General features: G+C 36.9%; 1 protein-coding gene across 5 annotated transcripts in view; it reads right to left on the bottom strand.

The window, feature by feature from the left end:
• The window catches only part of EIPR1 (EARP complex and GARP complex interacting protein 1), a 93,051-nt gene that overhangs the window by 29,389 nt on the left and 35,680 nt on the right, over positions 1-27,982 (bottom strand). For 4 of the 5 annotated variants that reach the window (XM_080341316.1, XM_080341314.1, XM_080341313.1 and 1 more), the window contains exons 4-5: positions 19,668-19,824; positions 7,782-7,881 (exon numbers count right to left, since the gene is read on the bottom strand). In XM_080341316.1, coding sequence (XP_080197442.1) covers positions 7,782-7,881; positions 19,668-19,824 — 257 coding nt within the window. Of the gene's footprint in view, positions 1-7,781; positions 7,882-19,667; positions 19,825-26,944; positions 27,124-27,982 lie in introns of those variants that run through there. The other variant, XM_080341317.1, reaches the window with a different exon arrangement.

The following is a 27,982-nucleotide window of genomic DNA, read 5'->3' as shown; positions in this document are numbered from 1 at the left end:
ACAGCTAAGAGGTAAGGGAAGGAAATGTTCATATAGAAGAAGGAATCTGGATATAACACAAGGAAGTCCACAAGTCTCCCCTCTGGAAATCCAACAAATGAGCTTAAAGAAAACAAAGCTGGTAGTTCAGAATCACAAATGCAGGTTCAAAAAACCATTCTAGCTTTAACTGATACCTAAATACACGGACAGGTACGCAAGTTTTTTTTAATCTTGAAGTTTTCCTTCCACTTCTTTAAAGGCAGAAGAGTTGACTACATGAGGAAAAGAAAATACAAAAAAAGTCTGGTTTAGACACTAATCTCACATAAGGATTTGGATTTGTGTGGCCCAGAAGATGAAGACACACAGCTCTGAGGGCCTCAGTGGATACTGAAGGAAAAAAACTCATTGCAATATTTTATTAACAAAAAAATGTGACTTATTGTAAGAAAAACAAAAAAGGAAGTAAGAGCCGATGTTTGCTTTTAGACAACAGAACTAGCTATTGCTCTGCCGTTGCACGAGCATCACACAGACTTTAAAAGAGTCTGACAAAATGAAATTTTGAACTGTGTAAAATGTTTATCAGAACAAGGAAGGATTTAACACTGTTCATGAGTGCTTAAGCGGATCAGTGCCTAAAGCTGGGTACACAAGAACAATAATAAAAAGGTACTCGAATTGCACCAGAGGAATGATTTGAAATAAAAATAAAAGGTTCTGAAAAAAACTAAGCGGTGTAGTATGACCAGATATGTTATTATCCTCAATGAAGGGTGGGGTTGTACATAAGTAACATATCTGAAATATTAAAAAGTCTATCCTAGCTTTGAAGGTGTGATTTCTATGTATTCAAATGAAAACATCAATTACTCTAACTTATTTTTAAACACAGCATCAGTTAGGAACTTCAAATGCCTCTGCTTCAAATTTTGATCCCATAGGACTGACTTGGAAAGTAGAAAGGGTAGGCAGTATCCTTTAAAAGAAACCTCAGCATGTATTAACCTCTAGAAGGGTACAGAAATTATCTTGAAAAGTCACAAGCAGCATGGAGACAATTCATGCTCTCTTCTAAAACAAGAGCTATAGGCCATCAAATGACGGCCATAGAAGTCAGATTCAGTAGTAAACAAGAAGGTGGTTCTCCACCTAGTGCACTCCTTGACAAAAGACACTTGAATGCACCAAGCTTTACTTATGTTCAAGAACAGAACAGGAAAGTACTTGGAAGAAAGATCTATGGAGGATTACTAAGTAGACAAATCCAATGAAGCTCAAAAAAAAATCCTTGGACTGAAAAGCACAGAAGACTGTTGGAGTGTTCAGGGCACATCCAACGCATTTGCTCCACTGAACTTTTCCTTGGGGTCTGCCACGGCCACTGTTTCAAGCAGAAAACCAGGGCTGGATGGACTCAGACATGGACCAGTGTAACCACTCTTAGAACTCAGCAGCATTAAGCAGACAAATGGCAGAATTTATCAACTTTTCCACTGATGGGGCTGTACTTTTCTTCTCTCACAACATATTCTGAAAAAATTATGTGAGAGGACCAGTTCTACAGTTCTATAGACTTTTGAATGAAATGGTGTTCGGAAACATGAAGTTCTGTTCCCTCACTATACTATCTTCACTTATAAAATAAGTTTTTATATGTGCAGCTTGGTTGCATTTTTATTAATGTATGAACTAACTCTAAGGTAGAACGACCAAAAATTAATAAAAGTGGAAGTTGTGTTGGTTTTTTTTTTTTCTCAGATTTTGACACAAACCATTAGAAAATATGTCCTAAGATAGAGAATGTTCCAGATGTATTTAGAAATACATACATCTTCCTGGTTAATGAAAAGAGTAACAAGTTAAATAAATGCTACATTTCTCAGTGTATATATAGTTATCAGTGACACTGAAGCAAAGTTCTTATAAAGAAAATAAAGGCTAGCATAAAAATATTAAAAAGACAACATTTTCTTTTCTGTTAATTAAAAATCAGTTCACTTGGTAGAGTGTGTAATATTGGTACACAGATTGGTATCTTAGTTTCAAGATTTTCCCATTCGAAAAAACGTGAATGACAATCATTCTATAAGGAGAGCAAAAGATGCAAATTTCTAAAGGCTTAACAAGTGCAGCAGTATACTAAATATTTATCCATACATTGATGCTCTGCATTTTCTTTAATGAAATGACTTCGTTTTCCTTTCTTGAACAAAAATGGTCTTTATAATATGAGGTACATAAAAGACACTGTGGGGTTTTTTTTTTTAAACACAGATTATTTGAAAGCTAAAAAACTAGAAGTCTTTTACTCAATAAATGAGAAAACATGCCTTTTGACTTCTGAATGTCTCTTTTAAAAATATTTATTAAATAACTTTAGTTTTCTTATCCCTACAGCAGCAGTTATGTTTTAAACAGAATAAATCACACACCCACAAAAATTGAACACTAAGGAACTCTCACATCTTACTTGAGAGGTTGTACAACTGAAAATCTGATGGATGTTCAAGTACGTTCTAGACAAAACCACTAAAGCAGCTGTTATCACATTTATGAAATATTCATAGGCTTATGTCACACATGCTTATTTGATCTTGACTGCCTCCTTAGTGAAGACCAGGTAGCGAAGACATCTTAAACAATTAAGGCTATAAATATTTAAACTTTCTAAAGAGGATCAACCGAAAAGTTAACTCATGGCAGTGATTACTAACCTAACTGACAGAAATTACACGTTACTATTTTGCTTTTTAACCATACCCTCATCAACTGGAAATGGTTCAAAATTCTGTGCATGCTGGAGATTGCATGGAGATCTCAAGAAGGTCTTAAGGAGATGTCCTTGTAATAAAGACAGTAATAAAGCCATTGAAAGACTATTTTGAGATTCACATTTTCTAATGACTGTTGTTCTGGTTTGTTATTGACAGAAACAGAAATATTGATGATGACTCTAAATTCATTGAGTTCAATTCTTCCCATTGCAGGCAACCACATCACTTAGTCCTTCCATAACTGTATAACTGTTCTTTTCTCCTGAACCATCTTATAGTCATTTGCCTTTTCAAACAGCCTCATCATACTGGCAGCTCAGAGTCATCCTCAGAATAGTCAAGTAACAGAATCTACATATTTTTAAGTGCTGAGTTTAACTCACAGAAAAAAAAAAAGAAAAAAGAAAAAAGAAAAAAATCCTTAAACACAAGTTTTCTGTTTTATATTATAAAAATTAAACTAAACATCAAGAGCTGATAGTTCATCCTCTGAAATATATTGTTACACCTATACACTGATGATGTGTTTGTTCCAAGCTTCTGTCATCAGCAACTTTTCCCCTTTCACTCCTACTTCTATGCTGTCATCAAGGAAACCATTAAACAAAATCAATCACAACACCAACTCATTAAGAACTGGTCTTCAATCCTCCTTCTGATCCAATAATTTCTCTTTCATTTTCCTTCAGACAGTTTTTGCCCTTCTTTAATTAATCTATGTTTTTCCTAGTTGCAGCAATCACAGGGCACGCTACAAAGTTCTCCACTAAACTCCACAATGTATTTCCTGCCTTGAGGAACAGCAGCTATCTTGCCAAGAAAGCATCTCATGCTTCTTCCTAACATCCTTCTATATTTGTATATGCTACTTTCATCCAGATATACTGTGAAATCTTCCCCATAAGATGTTCTTTCTTACCTGGAATGTCACTGTTGTTTTGAATTAACATTGTCTGTACGTTAAATACTAATTAATAATCCAGAAGGAACATTAAATCTAAGAATAATCTAATCAGTCATTTGGAAAAAAATGATCAAAACTACACCTCTACTCCTCCTCTTTGTGAAATAATAAGACAAGCAGAAAAACATCTGTATTTTTAACATCTTCATTTCATCTGCCATTCCAAACATACTGAATTTACCCAAGGAAGAGTTTTAGTGACTTGGTAACATCTGACCTGAAGTCCATATACAGAAATATTAACTGCCATCTTTTCAGCAGAATCTACCCAGACCTTGTAGACTGGCTGGGCTTCTCTCGAGTTCAGCTAATGATTATAAATGGCAAAGAATAGCTAATTTAATTGCAAAAGGTAATGATGCAGTGAGCATAAGATTAGTTTCACCCCAGAAGGTAATGTCCTCAAAATAATAATAAGGAGAGTGATCAAAAGGACAGGAGAAGCTTATCTTAACGTGAATAGAAGTGGATCTTTCCATATTAAATACTGGAATGAAGAAAAAAGTTAGCAAAAAATGATGAAAGGAAAGAAAACAAAACCAACAAAAAATCCACCATAGAGCTGTATAGTAAGTTATGGTTAGTAGGTATTTCCTCTGACAGGTTGACCAGATAATTCAGAGAATGAACACACCAGTAATTTTATTACAAAGCAGCTCTGAAAATATCAGGAACCGTAAATTTTTTCAGGCTAATTCTAATTAAACAAAATGATTTGTAAATCCCAGGCACATAGAGAAGATGCACCCAATAAAAGACTTAGTTTTGATCAGTGTAGACAAGCAGAAATTTTGGCATCTGCAAAATTTTACAGACACATATATTTTCAGTTTTTCACTAATACTACAATTGAGTTTTATGTGAATTTTTTCAGAAACGTGAAAAGTCCATAAAGGGTAGCAAGGGGTTTACTTCTTGCCATTAAAATTAATATTGCCTAGAAAGCATACTTAGCTAAAACGTTAGCAACTGAAATTTTTTCTTAAAACAAGAAGGTCAGTGCTGCACTAGTGTAATGAATACCTCCTGATACACATACAGTGGACCAGATCCTACTTTTAGTTAATGATGACAATGTCATTCAACTTGAACACCATTCATGGTTTTGACAAAGAGAGACAAAAAATCAGAACACACTGACATTTTTATTATCTTAATCCTAGGCTATTGATTTATTCCATTCAAATAATGTATACACACACACACACTGCTATTTCAGTTATAAGTCTGTAGGAACAAGAATACTTTGTAAATACTTTTTCCCCTCTGCAGAACATATATGTTTGCTAGCTGCTTACTGTTTTGTTACCATTGGCTAAAACAGCATATTAGGTAATAAGACATCAAGTGGCTACGATATACAAAAAATGGAAAACCTGTATCCCAATGAATAAACACAATGATTTTTATGATTTAAATAATCATCCTGTGTACCTGCATATAAACTAAAGTTGGACTTCCTGGCAGGAATTTGCTACACGGCACCATAATCAGCTACAACCTCCAATGGAACTGTGAACAGTTTCCATGGCCTCTCTTCAGGAAACCAAACTAAAAAACTCATGCCTCTTTTTTAATGCTGGTGAGAGACTTTTTTTTTTCCTGTAGGCTGTTCTGTACCTGTTCTCAAGGACTAAAAAGCTTTTTTTATTAATATCCTGGAAAAGTGTGTTTTTACACTCTGGCCAAAAAGCATTAAAATGGGAATGATGTGGTTTTTGGGGTTATGACATAGTCTGCATTCAACAATCCCTTATAAACAGGATAGACACAGGAAGAAATCACGATTTCACCAACAGCTTATTGGCCTATAAACTCTTGCACATGGTGATAACCAAATGGAAAACATATTTACTGCTTATCCCTACCAAAGCTATCTGTTTTTTCCACATTGTAAATACCATAGCAGCAAAGGATGGGGTAGAGTGATTTTTGTTTTGCTTATTTTTATAAACAGGAAGTCATCTCAGTAATTAAATATCACAGAACCACAGAATCAACTGAGTTGGAAAAGACCTCAGAGATCATCAAGTCCAACCCTTGGTCCAACTCTAGTCTGTTTACTAGATCATGGCACTAAGTGCCACGTCCAACCTCACTTTAAAAACCTCCAGGGATGGCGAGTCCACCACCTCCCTGGGCAGGCCGTTCCAATGCCTGACCACTCTCTCTGTAAAGAATTTCTTTCTAATAACCAGCCTAAATTTCCCCTGGTAGAGTTTAAGCCCATGTTCCCTTGTCCTATTCTGATCCAGTAATTTATTGTTTTTCCTCATTGCTCCTGTAACTTGTCAGTCCTACATAATTTTTTGTAAATCTAAAAATGTTACAGAACAACAGTTATTGGTTTTCAGCCTTCTACTTATCCTAACAGGCAGCTAATCTCTTAGGAAGAAGGTAATCTTCAAAGATTTCAGAAACACACAGCAGCAGATTCTAGGCTGGAAAAAAAACTGTGATACTGGACTTCATGTTGTCATCATAGTAAGTACTAGAAAGTCTATGGTGGGCATTTTAAAGAGATGCTCATGTTTTCCTCAGTCTTGGACTCTGGCCTCTGTTTAACTCAGGAACCCATAGACATGTTTTCAATAAATTTGTTGCAGACAAAAATTCAACAGGAATGCAACAATACCCTTCACCTTAGATGAGATTCACCTGGCTTAAGATCTAGATGCCTAGAGATGTTTTCTGAGAGTCAAAGCTTCCATGAACTTTCGCTATTAAAACATCACTTTAGAAGTGGTCACTGACTTAGTGATGAAGCAAATATCGCCTAAGAGTAACTCAAAATTGCTGAGACAGAAAAGTGATAATGGTAAACAGTTCCAAGTAAAATTTTAATCATGAGCAATCCTAATTTGCAATGCACTCACATAAGATACTAGATTATTTTAGACAGAAATATAGAGAAAACAAATTCTGCATCAGGTTTCTGGAGAATCTGACTGTAAAAATTTCAAATGACACTCCTAACTTCCATAAACTACATTTTTTAACACACGTTTCAAAATGTTCCTATCTAAAGATGCCAGACAAGGTCTGATATATCTGGTTTCACAGTCTTAGCTTCATTAGATGAAGTAGGTTTCTGATGCACAATTTAACTTTTGTTATATTTGATAAAAGTAAACAAGAAAAAAACAAATGTCACAGGTAAGGAATGCTAACTGAAATACTGAACGGATCAGCAAGCTGAATATTGGTTTGGGGACAGAAATAATGATTTCCAAAAACCAAGCTGAGATTACATATAGTTTGGAGAAGAGTCTAGTCCTCTCCAAAGTTATGTGGATCACAGAATCATAGAATAGTTTGGGTTGGAAGGAACCTTTAAAGGCCACCTAGTCCAACCCCTCCGAAATGAGGGGAAGATCTTCCAATTCTAGCAATGGAAGAAAAAGAAAATGGAAATCATAGTTACATTCACAAATATGTGAATGACAGAGCAAGGAGATTAGTTTTGAGGAACAGAATAGCAAAAGGAAGACACACCATACAAAATTTTAGTAAATAAATCCCCAGCAAAATAAAATATATATATATATAAAAAAAAAATTTGAAATTCATTACAAGATTCTCATACTGAGAAATCAAAGCACTACACAGACAACAGAGAAATGTATATTATGCTCATACATACAAAGTCTGTAAATTAAGCAGAAGGCTGCAGGGTATTAACCAACATGAGTTAATATACTGTTACCTGAATTCAATAATCTTTGGCTTTACTGATGACCAGTTTTTCCCCTCATACACATTCACCAAATTAGCATCACTTTATTTTATATGACTCATTGTTAAACCAGTAGGGACTTAAGGGCAACTCTAGAAAAAGGAAAATATTTAACCTCTAGCAACAGATACAAAATACTAAGTGGCCTACTCTTAAACACTCATATTCAAGACAACTGATATTCACTTCCCGTACCCACATTAAAGGCAACAAGATATTTCTGAAGTAGTTCAGAAATCAGCAAATTCTAGACTAGTGAATGTTGTTGTTTGTATTACACTCAAGTATATCACGATTTGTAAAAAAAAAAAGAATTTCTTACCACAGCTTCAGCTGAACTTTCCTGCAAATCCCACAATAATATGTTATTATCAGCCAGTGAAATAATCTTTTTACCATCTCCCATTGGTTCCCACATAACGCTGTAAAACAAAAAACAAAACAACCTAACATTAAAACCAATCAGAGTATGCACTAGGAAAGCCATTTTAACTTTGTGGACTTAATCTATTCCAAAACATAAGAAACCATATTCCTGATGGTTTCCTTCAGCTGAAATCCATCACATTTTAACTGCAAAATTCACCACTAACTAGCAATATAGCAATTTTTACACATAGTAGCTGAACACTATTGCAGCATCAGCTACTTAAGAGCTATGTGACACCAGACCTAGGCTTCGTTATGGAATCTTTTAGTCAGTGCTAATGTACACCTATTTTTTTTCCTAGTGTCCTTTGACATTCCATCTAAATCTGTCAGAAAAAGGAATGCAATCCAGCTTCCCTAGATGCTAGCCTACCCATAAAGAGAAAGCTGCTGAAAATCCTTACTCCATTTGCCATCCATTTTGCATACTGAATCATACAGTAATAATGCAAAACAGTGATTACATCATTGTAGAGAGGTCATTCTGCATACACAGAACATACACAAAAAACCCCCACAAAACAAAAAACCCACCAAAACCAACAAAAGAAACCCACCCAGACCTTGACATACACTTACTTTTGAGTGCTCTACCTTGAAACCTCAAAGTTCTTCTTCATATGTATTGTAGTGCATCCTTTTTGAAGATGCACGAAAAATCATAAGCCTCAGAGCTTGGTGCAAACCCTTTCCAGTCCAACAGCTGTCATCATGACTCAATGACATACACTTTTTATCTGCAGTTCACTAGTTCTGTGCCATACATGAAGGAACACAAGAAATCAGTCCTCATCTCTATTTCTGCCTATAAGAAGTGGCATATTCAAGCCAGTTGGCATGGACAGCAGAGCTGAGTATCATGGAATGGCTCGAGTTGGAGGTAGCGCAAAAGGTCAGGTATTTCCAACACCCCTGCCATGTTCAGGGACACCTTTCACTACACCAGGTTGCTCAAAGCCTCCAGCCTGGCCTTGAACACTTCCAGAGATGGGGCATCCACAGTTGCTCTGGGCAGCCTGTTCCAGTGCCTCACCACCCTCATGTGGAAGAATTTCTTCCTTATATCTATTCTACCCTCTTTCAGTTTAAAGCCAATACCTCTTGTCCTATCACTCCATACCCTTGTCAAAATTCTGTCTCCAGCTTTCTTGTAGGTCCCCTTTAGGAACTAGAAGGCTGCTATAAGGTCTCCCCAGAGCTTTCTCTTCTATATGCACTAAAATTCTAATTTTGCTATAGGCATCAGTAAGGTTAAAGGAATAATACTTGTCATTTGATGATAACAGGCTTCCATACCCAGCACTTTCAAAAGAAAGTTCTGCAACCTCTGAATCATCTTTTAGTGACAATATCACTGAAGGCAGAGATGACAACTTCACTATGAATAGCTACATGGAGAAAATCCCTCCCCTCTCTAGACAAAACCTTAAGTCACTCAAACGCATTTGATGTGCTGTTCTCATCCCTAGTGTATATATGAAGAAATATGTCAAGGTTTGTCAAGAATTCATGACTAGAAGTCAATTTTCTAGTCAGTTTAGCTTTTTGCATGAATCAATTCAGCATTTAGATTGAAGAAATGACAGAAAGTTGCATGGGTAGGCACAGCAAGCAAGCCCAACATTCAGCAGCCACCAGGTACCTTCCTAACTTGGTACTGCACACTACGCATGCTTCTGTTTTATCCACAATTTTGCATAACTCCTACCTTCCTCGGACAGTGGGTATGACCTGGCTGGCCTCAGATTTAAGCCATGTGACTTGATCTAATCTTATGGTATAAGATATAAGGAAAAGAAAATAGGAAATTGCAGGAAACAGAAATAAGTGAGACACTATTTTTTTCACATCATAAGTGAAACACAACCTTAGTCATTCTCAGCTGATACCTTCCACACAAATTTCTCTTGCTTCTTCCATGAACAGGTTCATTTTTTTTCCCCTGCACTTTTAATTAAAAAAAAGTATTAGATATATAAGGCAGATGGCTACACCTGTTTGCTGTTGCAGAGAAAACAAAGTATGCAATGAAAATAGATTATGCCAGAAAAGAAAATTTTAACAGCAAGTAGCTGATAAAGCTGGAACTATAACTAGTGAACCCACTGAACTTCTCCCTAAGGCAAGAAAGCAGATCAAAGAAAGGACAAGATTCTGCATTTACCTTCTGCTGGAACCATGACCTGCATCCTTATTTTGTTGTCAATCCATGGAGATTAACTACTTATAAGAGTTTATTTGTAATGAGCTCTCTTGTATTAGGACTTCATTTAGCACATTAAACTACCATGATGTTTTTGAACGTATTTTAACAAGGACATGGAAAAAGAATGATTCTATGATTTGCTTTAAATTGAGGTGTTTTGTCTGTAGTAATGCCAATTTTATCTTCAAAAGTGTTTCTTGTTAAAGTTGTGTGGTACAACTTGGAAAACCTTATAAGCAACTGAAAATGAGTGTTGATAATAAAAATGATGCAGCAGTTTCAATTACAGGTTCAACCACCATTTTGTCCATAATAATGAGAAGTAACCAACTGGCACTGGCATGGTTATTTCAGAATTTCATGTAGTCCTGCTGCACAGATAAATCAATTAGATAATTCAAAGAAATGAAAACATTTTATAAACAGGTAAGAGGATAAAAAAAACTACATGTGACCACAGCTAACCTTCCACAATCCAATTTTCCAAAGTGAAATTAAAAGACATCAGTGTCGTCACAATACTGAATGGGTAAATAAAATCTTCAAGTCGATTCTGATCATATTTATTTAAGTCTATAATTTTTCTTAGCTATTACAGAAAGTGCTTATATGTAGATATAGTTTTAACTATAGACAATTAAATCTTGTTTGACCAATTAACTAGATAATCAGATAAACCAGGCAATACCATTTTCTTGAGTGTACCAACAGTTGCTGATGCTTATACTTTTCAGAAATGGACAAAATAATTGTCAAATTCACAGCTGCCACTCGGAAACTGAGTGTCAACTTCATGGCTGCTTTTCAGATAATCTATAAACAGCAGACAAGCAATTATATTTGTTGCCTTTTACCCTGTTTTGTTATCATCTGACTCCTGATGCTTCAAATTAGCTTCTAGCTAGTAGTTTTTGGTAAAAAAAATAAATCCTACAGAGAACATTTTGCTAGTAAAAAGATAATTTAAAATATTCACTCAAGTGCACACATAAAAGGACTCTATTATCTGTGCTTTATGCTGAAAAGATAGTTAACACCATCATTTATTAACGTACTGAGCTTTTACAAATGAACAATTCCAAGTTCTCCATTATAGACTAAATAAGAATAAAGCAACATGCAAATGCTTTCATAGATGTGAATTGCAGTCAGGCACAATGTGTTGGACAAAGCAAGTATTAACTACTGCTTAAACATAATTACAGAAGTGACAACCGTTTATTTCTGTAAGTGGAAAAATTTTGCTACACTGAAAATTCTCATGCACTGCAAAATGGAAAATATACTCAAACATGCAGTGGCTTGGGAGAACATCCTGCAGCCTCAGTGTAGCCAACCAAAAAAATTCATGTGTTATGGATTCAAATATCCTTGCTTCTTTGCAGTACAATGATTTAAATATACAGGTGATTCTGCTAATTAGGTGATTAGAACATTATTCAAAGAAGACGGAGAAAAGACTGAGGACAACCTGGAACCCACAATTCTTATTCCTTACCCAAACGCTCTACAGAGTGGCCACTTTTCTGAATGAAAACTACTCTGGCTATTTTGTAGCATACTGAAGTCTATGCTGCAGGAAGCACATATAAATTATGCTTTGTCTCAAAATTCTCAGCCACTGAGATATATTTTGGTGTCCAACTCCTCAAGATACAGTAAAACAAGAACCATAGCTTCCTAAAAAAACTAAAGGTAAGGTGGATCTATCTTAGCTGCCTTTTTAGCTGAGAGGCTGCTAAGAAGAATGAGAAATTAAGTTAAAGATTATTTTGGACAAGAACCCTAAAGACAGCTGGACTTTTTCCTGGCTCTTAAATTATTTTTAAATGCAGAAAAATAAAACTGTTGTACAAATGAATACAAGAGTAACCCAACAAGGAGGTGATGCAGAAAACTCACTTGCCTTTTTTTTCATCCCCCTCAAATTGTCATACTACAGTCTTGGCAACTCCATAAAGTCTTTTAAAAAAAAACAAAAAACAAAACAAAACATAAAGCGGAAGGCAAAATAATAAAGTATCATTATCCTGTATTTACTTCACTGCATCTCCTTGTCTGCTGCAGCTGCTGTTGAACATGCTTATAGTGAGAAAAAGAACTATGATTCTTGCTTATGGGCCAAATTAATTTCAGCATTGGAAAGGCATTTATGTACATGTAAACATAATAAAGACATCCTGTATCCTAAGAGTTCACAATGTAATAGAAAGCATGGTAGTGACTTTGCTACAAGAGAGCAAGATAAAGGACTCATTGATTTTAGGTAGGAGCTCGTAAATACCCATTTTGTAGAAACAAGTATTAAATTCTGTTGAGCTACTCATGATTTAAAGTGATGACCAACAGGTGAACATCTCCATAGTTCATTAACAACCTCAGACCTCTGTCTGGTTGGCCATGGGTTTACGTATTAATAATGCTTAAAACAGCAAATTCATGCAAATTGATTACACAGACTCTACATAGGAATTTAACTGACAAAAGCTACGAAATAATTTATTACCAAGGTCATGGGGGTTCTCCATGCTAATTTGGTATTGGAGACAAGTCCTTACAGTTGATTAATTATATTATAGGGTTAATTTTGCCTGTTTGTTGTCACATGTATTTATTCCAGACAGATGCAGAATATTAATTCATCCTTCCAGAAAGAGTTCTGATTCAAAAGACATAAAAGGTACACTAGATTTTTAGGACACTGCTTTCCCCTCTGAGGTCTGCCTCTTACTAGCACATCCAGGATACACTAGATATGCTGGATTTTTGCTCAACTTCATGCTTGTTGGGATAGACTGTTCTTGAACTTGGAGGAGGTGATCCTTGAATATTAAATAGCTTTCTTGGACTCCCCTTCTAGAGCTCTATCCCATGGGACTTATTCAAGCAGATCCCTGAAGAGGCCAAAGTCTGTTCTCCTGAAGTCAAGGGCTGTGAGCTTGTTTGTTGCCCTGCTCTGTCCTCAGGATCCTGAACTCCACCATCTCATGATCATTGCAGCCAAAGCTGCCTTTGACCTTTCCATCCACAACCAGCTCTTCCTTCTTTATCATTATCAGGTCCCGTAGAGTATTTCTCCTCAGTGGCTCCTCTGTCACTTAGGTCAGGAAGTTAATGATGCTCTCCAGGAACACCCTGGATTGCTTATGCCCTGCTGTGTTTTTCTTCCAGCAGATACTGGGGTGGTTGAAATCTCCCATGAAGACCAGGCCCTGCAAATACAAGGCTACTTCTAGCTGTCTGTAGAAGGCCTCATCTAATTGTTCTTCCTGATCAAGTAGCCTGCAGCATACACCTATTACTGTGTCACCCATAGTGGTCTGCCCTTTAATTCTTACTCACAAGCTCTCAGTTGGCTCATTATCCCTCCCCAGGCAGAGTTCCATCAGCTCTCTCACAGACTAGACAACCCTCCTCCTCATCATCCGTGCCTGTCCTTCCTAAAATGTCCCAGTTTTGTCTGCAGCTACTTCGTCTATCCAATCCAAGTAACTGACAAATGAGTTATCACATATAAAAGACTAGGAAATATGTTGCTTAAGTGCTGTTAAATAAAGTTATAATGATATCAGTGTACAAGAAGGGGTTATAACCCCTGGCTTCCCCTGTTGTGGTGATTTCCATTAGGCTAGAAGTTATGGCACTGGTTTGGTTTGACCAGAATACTACTGTGAAAGACTAATGTGCCTTCGGTTTATTAAGATATTTTTATAATATCTCTACTATACAAAACACAGCTTACCAAAAGATCACTGACTCACAGAATCACTTCAGTTGGAAGATCGAGTCCAATCATAACCTAACCGAGTCTAACATTAAACCATGTCCCTAAGAACCTCATCTAAATGCCTTTTAAACACCTCCCGGGATGGTGACTCCACCATTGCCCTGGGCAGCCTGTTCCAGTGCCTGACAACCGTTTCCGTGAAGAATTTTTACCTAATATCCAATCTGAACCTCCCCTGGCACAACTTGAGGCCATTTTCTCTTGTCCTATCACTTGCTACTTGGGAGAAGAGGCCAACACCCTCCATGCTATGCCCTCCTTTCAGGTAGTTGTGGACAGTGATAAGGTCTCCCCTCAGCCTCCTGTTCTCCAAGCTAAATAGCCTCAGTTCCCTCAGTTACTCCTCATCAGACCCCTCACCAGCTTCACCGCCCTCATCTGAACTCTCTCAAGTACTTCAACGTCTTTCTTATGATGAGGGGCCCAAAACTGAATGCAGGATTCAAGGTGCTGAGTACAGTGGCACAATCACTTCTCTAGTCATGCTCTAGTCCTGATCTCCCAGTATTTTTTTTGTTTGTTTTTTCCTTTCTGGGTGCTGTTTTTCTGGGAGGCTGTTTTATTCTCTTTTAGTTTCTTCTGGAGGAGAGAGAAGACATTTTTCTAGGGGGGCTGGATTTAATTAAGAAAGGTTATACATTCTATGAAACACCACATACAGTCTAAAGAACAAAATAGATTAAGAAATGCAGTGTTTTGGCAGCATAGTTTACAGTACCTGTTGAACTCCAGATCCCATGCCAGAAAAAGCACTTTACAAAGCATAAAGCTGCATATCTGCTTGTGGTATTTGCAGATACTCTTACACAGCAAATCTTTTCATCAGTTTTAGGAACAATCCACTGAGAAGCTGAAACCTATTTATTAATATGAAACAGAATTGATTGACAACATGTTTTGGACAAGAAACATGGCCAAAGAGTCAAATAAAAACTACTTGGAGAAGTATGTACAGTTTAAAGATCCACAGAGAATTAAAAGTTGTTTTTACCTTCTTTCTTAACACCAAGAGGAAGAAAAAGAAACTTCAAAGAAAGGAGGAGTAACACATTTCACATGAGGAGACATTGATGATAAGTTACTGTCAGCCGGAGTTAATTGCTATATACAGAACAGCACATGTAGAAGAGAAACCACACCCCCAGCACATGAGTTTCTTAATGAAACTGGGGTGGGGTGCAGGGAATCTGTGTGTAAAGCTGACAGACAGAGGCCATGTAACTTCTACCATTCTACAAAATATTGCTGTTGGAGGAGCTGCTGCCAGGGTCACCATTGCCATTCTGCCACTTGAACAGGGCTCAAAAACCCCTAAATTAAAATTATGGATGTGACATATCCTTAAAAAAAAAAAAAAAAAAAAAAAAGGGAAAAAAAAAATCATATAACCAGCTTGTCTGTTAAAGATTGATAAGGTGGTCAACCTAGGAAAAACTTTTCAGTAGTATGAATGCCTGGCAGGAAAGCACAGGGAGCTGTCAGGTAAAAGTCCTGCACAGCCCCTGGAGGCTATGCAATGCCAATAGTTTTTTCTATGTACTAATGTAAAGATTAAGGTCTGAAATAAGCTTATTTATGAAGCAGCTGGAGTGGGCAAAAGCAATCTCTGCAGACTTATTTTAGAGGAAACACATAACCGCTTTGAGGGGGGACAGAATCTAAGTATTTTCATATGGGATCTTCCAAAAGAGGGCAAAATCTATCCTTGCTAATTTATTGCTGTTTGTAACAAACGGGCCATCTGAATGGTTGGATTATGGGGAAAACCCCAATAAAACAAAATCTCCATCCCAGTACATTTCTTCAATGATCTGAAATATGTGCCAAAGAAAAGAAGTATTATAGCCTAGGATCTGCATTGCTAGTTGAGCAAAATCACCACTCGCATTCAAAGGAACAGCAAAAACAGTATTTGGGGGAAGTGGGGTAGGAGGGGGGTGGGGGGGTGTGTGTGGTGTCTTGGTTTTTCTTGTTACTTGTTTTGTTTTGTTTTTAATGAAACACTAAGGCAGAATTTTAACATGTATATCCTAACACAGGGATACTACAGAAGAATTAATGTTACCAACATCATAATGAGAAACTAAAGTGTCACCTGACTACAAAGTGAAAGTATCCAAGCTATAGAAAACACCATTTTCACTCTTCTTTTGAGTTTCAGATTCACTTAGTGGGGTTTTTTTCCTTCCCCACTCCTCCCTCCCCCCTCTGCTTTGAGACAATATTTTGGGGTATTGTGAGGTTTGTTTGTTTGTTTGTGGGTTTTTTGCTGTTTTTGTTTGTTTGTTTGTTTCTTTATAAAAACTATTTTAAAGGCCAAAAAGAATACATAACACTTCTGGACTTCATTTCTGGAATACTCACCTGTCTTCAGGGCATTACTTACAAATGCCATCTTTCATCAGATGACTGTGTTAATCAGTAGAGTGAATATGAAGAAATTGAAGCAATAATGTTATGTATAGTATCTTATGTATCTTAAATAAAGCAACTTCCATTCAAGTTGAAAGGACTGACATAGCAAACCTGTACTTTTGTAGGAAGCAGACCTTGATGAGGTTGCTCCATACTATGCAATCACACAGGCAAAGAAGAGATGGTACTTCCCAGTACTCCAGTTGGAGATGTTAGATGAAATACCATATAAAATGTAAGTACTTTAAAAAGGTCTGTGGGATTAACTCATTTATAGTCATTTTATCCTTTGTGAATACAAAATTCTGGTTTAATATTTTAGTGATAAACACCCTCAAGTTCTTGAAACATGTGAAACTTCAAAAAAAAAAGTCTTCCTCTCTAATTTCTTAGATGTGGTAATATTTGCAAGTCCATATTTAAGATTGCTTGAGTGGGATACACTAAAAAAAAATTCAACTTCAGCAAGCAGAAAAGCTTAATGTAATAAGCTATCATTATTCCTAACATATTCATCCCCTTCCAACTTTTTTTAGCAGCTGACTATTGTTTTCTTCATAAAAGGTGAATACTTCATTCCTCACCTTTCAGGCCTCCCACTGTTGAGCTCCCACTTTTCTTGTCTCTCTGATCTCCATTCATTTCCCCATTACAGTTGTACCTATGTTGTCCATCTAACACTTTCCCCTTACTTATTTTGCTTTTTAACTTATTCCAAATTTACTCCATGGACCACCATCCAGCTTCCTTTACTTGTTCCCCCTCTCTTTGAAGCACCTTGCTATTGAGCAGCATCTACCCTATTTTATACCTGCCAAATTTGGAAAGCATAAAGTAGGATATTAAGCAGATACAGGCAAGTAGATGCTAGCAGAGAAACTCCAGCTTTGCACCTTTACTTCTGACAAAATAAAAAGTTCCTGCTGAGTTCCGAATTCAACATCTCACAGATTACACTTTCTTCCATGGCCTGTAGTATCTTCCTTCTCTGAGGAGTATCCTGTCAAGTCAACTATCAAAAAAGTCTGTAGAAAAGCTGAGGAAGAAGTAGAACAGTAGGCTACTCAAAATATAAGTTTTCAGGATTTTAACAGACACAATTTCAAGGATTCCTCCAAAGCTGCACTCAGAGGAGTAATCAAAATCTTATTAAATGCTACCCTGTTTCCTTGGCCTCTCTTAGCCAGACTGTACCTTGGGCCACTTATTGCAAGATGCCCAATGGCAAGCTCCTTTAACTGCTGAATCTTAAAACATTGCATAGAGCAACATACCTATGGTTACGTATGTGTACGCTGTGTGAATACATACATTATCTACAAAATGAATTTATGAAAAAGCTTTTTTTTTTTTTTTTTAATAAAAAAAGCCACCACCACAAATCCCCATTTATCTCTGGGGGTTTTCAGTCTGTACTTAATTCACTTGGGAACTTTGCAGTCAAAATCTTTGCATTTCGGCTCATATGAGGAACAGTAGGTAGAGGATGGAAAAAAAAAATTCTTGAGCTTAAACCAAACAGAGCAATTAATAGGCCTATTTGTTTGCCTAATTTAAAGACCTCCTTCATTTTCTGAACTCTCTTTATGCCATACAAGCGTTTGAGTAAAAATTCTGATGGGTCCCAGATTTAAAGCTCAGAGGCAGTTAAAAAAAATTCTCAGTAATTGAAAGCAAATAGGTAGATGTTATTTTTAAACAAAGTAACTCATGCAACCCAGATGAAATAGAACCGTAGAATGCACATTTCTTTTTCAATTGCCTGCAATGTCCTGGAGATCAGATTTTTGCCAAAGGATTTGCCAAGACCAAAAAATTGTTTCAAAAGATCTTGAAGCAGAGGGGCATAGTGTTCAGACACATGCATGGAAGGTTTAGGATTTTAGTTACAGTCAATAGGAAATGCTGCTTTGGTCTTGGTTCACAGAAGAGATACTGATATTAAACATGTCACTGCTAAGCTTTAAGAAGAAACTTCAGAGACATTTGAGCACAGAATTTCACAAAGGTGATGAGATAAAGGTCAGGAAACACAGGATTAGTTCTTAATGACAGTAAACAATTGTGCAAAACCAATACCTGACATATCAGACCTGGAAAAAACAAGTCCCCTTGAGTTCCCTAGTACATGATACTAGAAGCAGAAATGAGATCAATTTTCAACTATCAGGCTTTCTTAACAGAAGAAATGAAGAAATAAAGCAGAACTATTATTTCTTTTTTTTTTTTTACTAGCGAGCTAATGAATAGAAACTTTTATGCAGCCAGGTTTTGTAAAGGAACTGAGACTGATTTCAAGTATTGTTCTCTTTTGATGTAATTTACAATTACTCCTACTAGAATATATTTAAGTATAATGAGATTATGAGGGATACCTTACATAGTAGGTCTCTGAATATAGAAACCAAAGAGGACCTTTTCTACTCTCATGTAAGGCACTGCAAAATCCAATGTAGATGTTGCATTATCCTTGTTTGGTTCCAGTTCAGAGTTGTCACATTTCATTTACAAAGATCTGCTGTGTTATTCCACATTTTACTCTTAAAACTCTCTAGTAATTGTGAAGGGTACTGTACAACATGCATGATCACCTACTCCATATTCTGACAGACAGACATTCCTGGTACTACAGCAGACCATATTCTTATGGTTTCAACTTCTCCTGCCAGTAGAAGATGCTCAGGTGGTCCCAAAATTACATCAAGCAAAATTGTATTTTGTAAAATATGGACTGAATGTATTAACGTTTCTTTGCCGTGCATCTGTTCAGGAAGCAGTGGGAACATGTCATATACATACTCACAAGGCAAAACACTTGCAAATACACAACAGAAAAATTTAACTTTCTTTTAAATAACAGAAAGGAAAACAAACCTCTGTAATACCATCGGCAGTACTGTAGCTCTCTTTGTCTTTTGTTAGGCAACAGAAAAGAGTAGTTAAGTAGGCATCACATAATATACTGAATTCTTATCCTTAGCAAACAACAAATTAATTGCACTTATTCCAAATCAGCTGACTGAAAAACAAAAACTAAAGTGCAACATCAAATTTATATTCCATAAAAAAGACTGACATGCTAAATGTTTTACCTTTGTGCAAAGGTTTTAGATGGGGGCAGGTGGGGAGAAACACATTAAAACAGTACACAGGCTGTTACTCCATATGTGTTTGCAGGATGATAATAAATGTTTTTAATCTATGAAACATCTGGGATTAAAAATCCAATTTGTACTTTTTCTTTTTTTTTTTAAGATGGATTAGTTTTAAAGTGTATAGCACAGCTTCTACAGTATAAATCTGCACAAAACTAACAGCCTAGGTCTAAGCTTTAGGCTTTTTCTAGGAGTATAAAATATGCAGAATCCTACCAGGCCATATTGCCATGGGCTGTGTTGTCAAGGTGACAGAGTAGCTCCAGGGTTTGAGTGTTGCTTGATGAATCATCAGGGGATTCATGACTGCCTGATTCCAATTCCTTCGGCATCCTCCAAACAGCAGCACATGTCATGACTTTACTGTCTGAAGCTAAGCAACAGAGAATAATGTCAACAGATCATTGTATGGGAGACATATTTTGTATACAGTGCACCAACATTTACACAAATCTATAAGCAATGCACACCTGCTGTTTAAAGTATTTAAAAATATTATACCAAAATGAATTTTAAGAACGCAAAATGTGAATACAGACCCAGACTTCAAGTTAGCACTCAAGTTGCTGCAAAACTCAAAATTATCATGCATTTAATGCACTTCTCCCTATTTGAAGGCAAAATTCAGTGCTCATGAAAACATAACTCTTTGGGAGGCAAGTTTTCTGAGCTTCAGGACCCATATTGATGTTAATGAAAATGACCCACAAGTTACATTGCCAGATTCCTTAACAATCAGGATTTAGATATTGTTTTAACATTTTCCTTTCAAGGGCTATATTCAGTTGAATCTATAGCATTATGTTGTGTTCTTTACTACTACTAACTGTTTATTGCAAAATTAAGTTTTCTGCTCCTCTAATTGTAGCAAATAAAAACGGCTTCCAAAAGACAAACGGAATTCACATGCACATAGCGAAATATTGCAACATATGATGAACAAGCCAAGTGTAGATTTGAGGAGAAAATACCGTATGATCTACACACTATATGGCATCACTTATCACCCAGTATAAGAATATGTAGCAGTACGGAATGGGAGGAGACCAGAGCATCCTCACGTACATTCACATTGTTCCAGCTGCTGGTCCAGGGTTCAGAGAGGATGAACAGGTCAGTATTACCCACCGCAATGGGAACAAAAGAAACCTGCCACGCTGATGTCAGGCAGAGGCACGGGGAGCAACTACCTGCTGAAGGATGTGCTAAACCAGTCCAGAGAACTAGTAGCAATGAATGACACGTTTTCTGTTCCAAGGACATTTTGCAAGCCTCTTTCTCAGTTTTCTGTCTCCAAGTACATTTTAGCTGATTTTTAGTGTAAAGTGCCTGATTACAAAGCTATGAGCAGACATGACCAACTTACATGAGTGGAAAAGAGGAACAATTGTAAGGAGAGTGTTTTCAAGAGGAAGGATGGTAACCCTGAAAAAGGTCCTCTTAGGGTAAAATGACACTAAAAGGGGAGGGAAAAAGTCTCTATTATAAAGGCTGGAAATCTGGATATTTTACATGCAAAAAGGCACCCAAACAAAACAGAATAGGTCAAAAGGCAATTGATACGTGGTTATACATAGTAAATAAGCCCAAAATAAAACAATGCAGGTGTGTTTAAAAAGTAGCCACATGAAATAAAAAACACAGGTAGTTAGGTCAAACCAGTAAGAGAAAAAGACCACTTCTGTGAGGAAGAGACTGGGGTAGGAAGAGGACTTTAAGTTCAAGCACATAATACACAAGCACTAGTTATTTGATCTATTGTACTAAATGTAAAATATGTGTATGATGCACATAACTATTCCACAGTAATTTAGCATACACAAGTTGAATACAGTATCAGGAGACCACAGTATCATAGAATCATTTAGATTGGAGAAGACGTTTGAGATCATTGAGTCCAACTGTTAACAACAACAAGTTCCTAAGTGCCACATGTACATGTCTTTTAAACACCTCCAGGGATGGTGACCCAACCGCTTCCCTGAGCAGCCTGTTCCAATGCTTGATAATCCTTTCGGTGAATAAATTTTTCATAATATCCAATCCAAACCTCTCCTGGCACAACTTGAGGTCATTTCCTCTCATCCTGTTGCTTATTACTTGTTAGAAGAGGCCAACACCCTCCATACCACAACCTCCTTTCAGGTAGTTGTAAACAGCAATAAGGTCTCCCCTCAGCCTCCTTTTCTCCAGGCTGAACAGCCCCACTTCCCTCAGCTGCTCCAGACCCCTCACCAGCTCTATCCAGCACCTGAACACCCGTATGATGAAGGGTCAAAACTGAGCACAGGATTCAAGGTGCGGTCTCACCAGAACTGAGTACAGTGGCACAATCACTCCACTAGTGCTGCTGGCCACACGATTCCTGATGCAAGACAGGATGCTGTTGGCCTTTTTGGCCACCTGGGCACACTGCTGGCTCATGTTCAGCCAGCTGTCAACTGACATTCCCAAATCCTTTTTCTTCATGCAGCTTTCCAGCCACTCTTCCCTGAGCCTGTAGTGCTGCCTGGGGTTCTTGTGACCCACGTGCAGGACTGAGCACTTGGCCTTGTTGAACCTCATACAATTGGCCTCAGCCCAATGATCCAGACGGTCCAGATCCCCTTGTGTGGCCATCCCACCCTCCTCCAGCAGATCAACACTCCTGCCCAACTTGTCGTCTTCTGCAAACTTCCTTACATCTAGAGATGACGGATAAACCCTTATATATCACATAACTGAACTTTTTCCGATTGTAGTGTATGCTAACTAAACAGCTATTTCCAAATCATTTGAAGCAAATCCTTTATTCTAAATCCATGTATTACTGAACGAAGAGGAGGAAGCAGCAGCAGACGGCTACCTTTCGTTAGCACAGGGCTAATGAGTGCACAGCATACATTGGACACCATACAAATAATAACCTAAACTGAAAGTGCAATATAGCTTAAGATGGTGAGCTTTATCAAATGTTTCACAGAGATACTCAATATGTAAGAAAATATTAAAGAACACCACAAAGAAGTTTCTGGTAGATTATAATTACTGAAAGGTCTGTACCATGCATATAAAGCATCTGCTTGTCCACTGTCATCAACATCTAAGCAGAGAACCACAACAGCAAATAATGTAAAACACGGTACACATTTCTCAAGCCACTTTCGCCTCAACATAGCAACATGAGTCTTAACATAGCCTTGAAATGTCATTTTAACTTCTTAAAACCTGAATATTTTGAAATTCTGATGGTGTGTCCTTATGAATAACTTTAGAAAAAAAAAATACTTAGTTTCTTGCACAATCAAATTTCTAAATTGAAAACCCACAAACAACTAAACAATCACTGTTTTGAAGATTGAGGGAGGCTCAAAGAAAAGTGTGTGTGTGTGTGTGTGTGTGTGTGTGTGTATATATATAAATATACATACACACTGAAGTCCCCCTGAAACTTGATGTGGCCCAGGCTCCTCTAATACTTCGCTGTTTTGAAAATTGTCAAAAGCCACCAGGTAAACGTATCTGCTAGAGTTTAACATACACAGTAATTCTACATTGATTTTGTATTTGTTTCCAAGTTATTACTACAGATGCTGCTAAGGGGCAACACTGAAGTGCATGTTGATATTCCACACAGAAGAGATTTCTTTGAGTAGTTAAAACAAGTTTATCAGATTTCCACATTTTGCAGACCTAACTATGCCATTCCTTGGAGCCCAGAATGCAGGTTCCTCCCTTAAAAGTTGTTCAACTTCTCTGATAATATGATGTGTATCAGATGACATTTGGTATTCCAGAATGCAAGAGAACCTTATCTTTTTCAAATGTAATTTAACCACAGTAGATTTCTGAATTAATGGCTGTTATTATGTAGTCTATTAGGCATTTTTTTAATTTTATTTTTTTAATCATTGAAAATGCTTTAAATCTTGTATATTAGCACATACATTTAAAATACAATTCTAAAATTAAGGATACCTATCAAACTTGGTATGGATCCCAATAGCACAGGAGTCATTTATTCTTTCTTAAGTAGTGAAATTAGTTGTTTTCTTCTGTCTATGTTTAGCAAAGTAGAAATAAAAAAATATTTCTTCTTAATTAATATTAAGAAAAGCTCAGTAAGGTAGCTGTCACTTCTTTTAGCTACAAATAGAAAAATTCTCTTGATACTTTAATTATATCTTGACATTCACTAAATGTTTCTTCTCTCGTTACCAGTGTACATGTATAAAATATGCCTATTATCTCCGCTTCCTCTTATAACCACAGATACTCCTGTAAACAACTGGTAAAATGGTCTGAAGTACAAGTTGCCACAGAGCATCATATACAGAATTCTGTGCCATTCCATGCATGTTTCACTTCCATCAGGACTGGTGGTGAAGGACAAAATTCTCTGTGCATCAGAAAGGGACAACACTAAATCCCAACACACACAAAACTCAGCAGAGACATCACCCTCTGTGTTCAACTGGGCTTGAAGATGCTCCTGGAAAAGTGACAGACCACTTTCCAGCCGCTGAATGACCATCCATCACGAACGGTTGTATATGCATTGCAAATCTTCAGATTCTAGTTTTAAACTTTGGACAAATTCTGGAATCAGATACACAGCTGAAATCTGTAAAGCAGAGACTTGATTCAGAGCACTATTAACTTCTCCTTGCACTTTTAATGCACTTATCTATAGTTCTGATACTTTATAATTCCAAGATGCATAAAATCAAAATAGAATTGCCACGTCCTACCGTAGTAGTAATTTTAGATATGACTGGCCTTAAGCAAGGCTTAATTTCCCTTTATATAAATAGCTTTTTAAATATACCATTTTCTATCTGGTAGAAGAGAGGGCATAGTGCCAAATAAAAGCATCGCTCCATTATGACAGGTGAAGTGGAGGTTTTTTTGTGGGTCACAATTGCTCTTAATCAAATAACCAGTAACAACAAAGCTACGGGAACACACAGACAAAAAAAAAACAACCCAAAACAACAAAAAAACACCAAACACTTTCATTGCATAGAAATCCAAGTCCCACAACAAGCTTCTCATGGCTGTATGACAAGCTTGCCAGCAGTACACAATATCTGTGGAATTACCCATGTAGTCTTATTTCCCAAGTGATCATATTAAAATTTTAAAATGCAGTATCACCAAGTAATTTCACTACAACCCCTGTAGTGCCATCGCTTACCTAGAAAACCTACAGGCAGAGAGAAACTCCAGATTTCTCCTTCTTTTACGATCTTCACATCACCCTACTGCACATATACATACAAACTGACAATGTTTCTATCTACCATTCTTGTATTATTTCTTAAAAAGGTTAAGAGCCTATATGAGTGTACTAGTTAAATGACAATGCTAGTTATTCTGTAAAAGAAAGCAAGCCCCGCAAAACACACAGTGTCTATGTAAGTCAAGCTTCTACACCTTCCTTAAAGCTATTTACACAGCTGGAAACCACTTTTCCATCCCTGGCAGCAATGAGGGTACAGTAACCAACTGCAGGAAACAAACTTTGGAAAGTTCAGCCAAAGCCTAAGAGATATAACCACAGCTACAGAGCACAAGGCCCTCTTTAGATGCCTACTTTACAAGTCGAGCAAGTGAGAAAACCCTGCATGCAGAGCATGCAATTTGCAAAAGGTCACAACTTGGTCAAGTCAATACCAATTTTCACTGCAGCACTCAAAAAGACTTCTCAATGAGGGCTATTGCTATTACAATTACAATTTTCAGCTTTCCACTACCACCAGCTGTTTCAACAGAGGAAAAAAAAGTAGGAGTTGTGGACAGGTGAAGCACCCTGTTCATCTTTCTCCAAACACCATTCCCCTTGGAGAGTCGCTCCAACTTAAAGTAACAGCCTCTGAGACAGAAGTAATCCAAGAAGAAAAAAAAAAGTCTGCCTGAAAGGTAAACACATCAGCAAGTATTACTGAGACTTTGAAAAGAAACACATACATAATGTTACCTACAAACACTCATTACTCCTTTATAAAGTTAAATCACACACACCAGATCAGTTTGCTGTACTGTTGCTGCTGTAACGCAGGAGGCAGCAGACATTCCTTAACAAGTATACAATCATTTCAGGACTACATGGAAGAAGAATAATGTGGACATAAGAGCACAGCCTGCTGATTTCAGATGCAATACGTTTGCTGGAAGTCATTCCTGCCCTTGAGGAAAACTACAATTTTCAACAAATTTGTAGACGTTTAAGGTAGAAAGGATTGTCACACAATCTTCGCACAACCCTTGATTTTGCTTCAGCAATTCCTACAGTTAAAGACTTACGTAATAAAAAAAGTGAGCTCTGTCACATCTCCAGAGAGAGAGGTACCTAAAATTTTAGGTCACTCAAAATTATTATAAAGATTTCTTCAAAAAATGCCACAGACTGCAAAGCTACAAAGAATTCAATTGAACGTAAGGTGTCATAAAAATCTGTTTATACAGACTTCTTGAAAGACACAGTTTATTCTCTTTAATAAATAACAGCTTTAAAAAGGACATAACATGCAACTCCAGTAAACATACTAAAAAACCAATTGATATCTGGATGACTGATGCAATAAATCAGAATAGCTGCACAAGAAAGATGCAGTCTAGTCTGTCAATGTAGAGAGTTAAGCGTTCTCACTTAGACTTCTATTTGGTTTTACATTGAGAATAAAAAGCCATACTTCTAATGTTGGAGCTGTAAGTGATTTTCCAAGTGAAAACAACCCTGTAATTTCATTGTTTTCTCACACTGAATCCCTTTACTGAAATTCTCCCTCCCCAAGTATGTGTGGGGTTTTTTGTGGTGGTGTGGTTTTTGTTGCTGTTGTTGTTTTGGGGTTTTTTTTGTTGTTGTTCTGTTTTTGTAAGCCAGCTAGAGAAACTATTTTACTTAAAAGCTTGATAGTTTGAGTTTCAACCAAAAAAAAAAAGAAAAAAAAAAACCACCCCACCTGAAACTACTTATGACACTCCCATCATCAAATACTACTAGAACAAATATTAAATAGAAAACCAAAAAATATACGGAATATAAAAGAAAAACCAAATCCTCATCAGAAGTGTAGATGCTAATCAATACTCTGCAGTTTCAGCAAAGATGTTTGAGTTCACATAGAAACCCACCAGCTCTGTTTACCTTCCTCTTTTAGGTGTGAATTGAGGCACATCCATAACCTGATAAAAGTAATTAAGCACTACTGTTTGTCCAAATTCTGCCTGCCAACAGTTCACCCACTGGAATAATTTCTCAAAAAGCAAGGTTTGTATCTTTTACAGGCAGTAAACAGAGACATCAGGGAAAAAAAAAAAAAAAAAGGATAAACCTATTTTAATAGGAGTGATTAAGAAAAAAATCTTTATTATTTGATAACAAAGTTTAAAACAGGATTTTGACTAGTTAATTCCCCTCTTGAGCCAAGTGTTAAGTAGATGTTGCATTAATACAAATGAAAAAGTATAAGAATAAACATACAAGAAACGCTACCACCTACCCCTCCTACCTGTCATCCAACAGACTCAAGTGGATTTTGATCCCAACTGTAGAGGTCCACATCAGTCAACATTACAGTTTGCTGCTGTTCCATCTTCTACCTTTCATTCTTTTGGCACCACTGGCTGAATAAAACCTACCAAGCCACTGAAGCATGCTCTGACATATTCATATACGTATATATATAAATACATGAAGTAACAACTACAGTGATGACCTAACACAAGCTTACAGCAGTCACCCAAAGCAGACCAGATCCAGTTCTGCTCAGTCCTCCCTAATTATATCATTTTACAAAGCATTTTAATCTTTGTCTTCAATCATTTTTATGGTCTTTCTTAACTAAACACATATGATAAATCACTCTTTATTGTCTTTCCTTCTCCCAAAACAATATACTCAAGCCAGCTACTGCTAGTTTCCTGTTCTGTTTTTTAATGATTTCAAAACACATTTTATATGTATGTTAGTAATTCAGTATATTAAAATTAATTTTTTCTCACCAATATCTCTACACATCAGATGGTAGTACCTACAGGAACGATGTTTTCATTTTACTTTCTGCTGTCATTGTACTTCATTCCCCTGTGTTTAACCTTGAAACCTGAATGACAACGCTTCCTACATCACTGTCTGCAGATATTCACACTGAAGCTGGAAGAGCTGAAGTATCAGTGCCTGACAGGGTTTGCTCTTTAATCAGCTCAGGTGGTGCAAAGCCAGCTGGCTGCGCTTATCCTGTTGCCCAGGGAACAACAGCTGAAGTGTATACTTGCTAAATCTGCACAGGAGGCCCTTCTGCAGCGTTTCCACAGCAGCTCTTGCTGTGCGAGGCTGGAGCAGTGAAGCTGCTGTGGCTACAGCTCAGCTGGTGCCCATTAATGCTCTCGGTGTGACAGGAACAGGCAGCCAGCACTCAGATGCCTCCTTCTCACCATTGACAGAGTTATCACTCTTCCTCATTAGTGAATGTAAACATCCTTCTCCTAGTTAAATAAAATGAAGAAATAAAAAACAAATTATTGAAGTACATATCTACTTAAAAAAT

Source organism: Nesoenas mayeri (genome assembly GCF_963082525.1).
Source record: "Nesoenas mayeri genome assembly, chromosome: 3".
Classification (NCBI taxonomy): domain Eukaryota; kingdom Metazoa; phylum Chordata; class Aves; order Columbiformes; family Columbidae; genus Nesoenas; species Nesoenas mayeri.
This window is presented reverse-complemented; position numbering and strand designations above follow the sequence as displayed.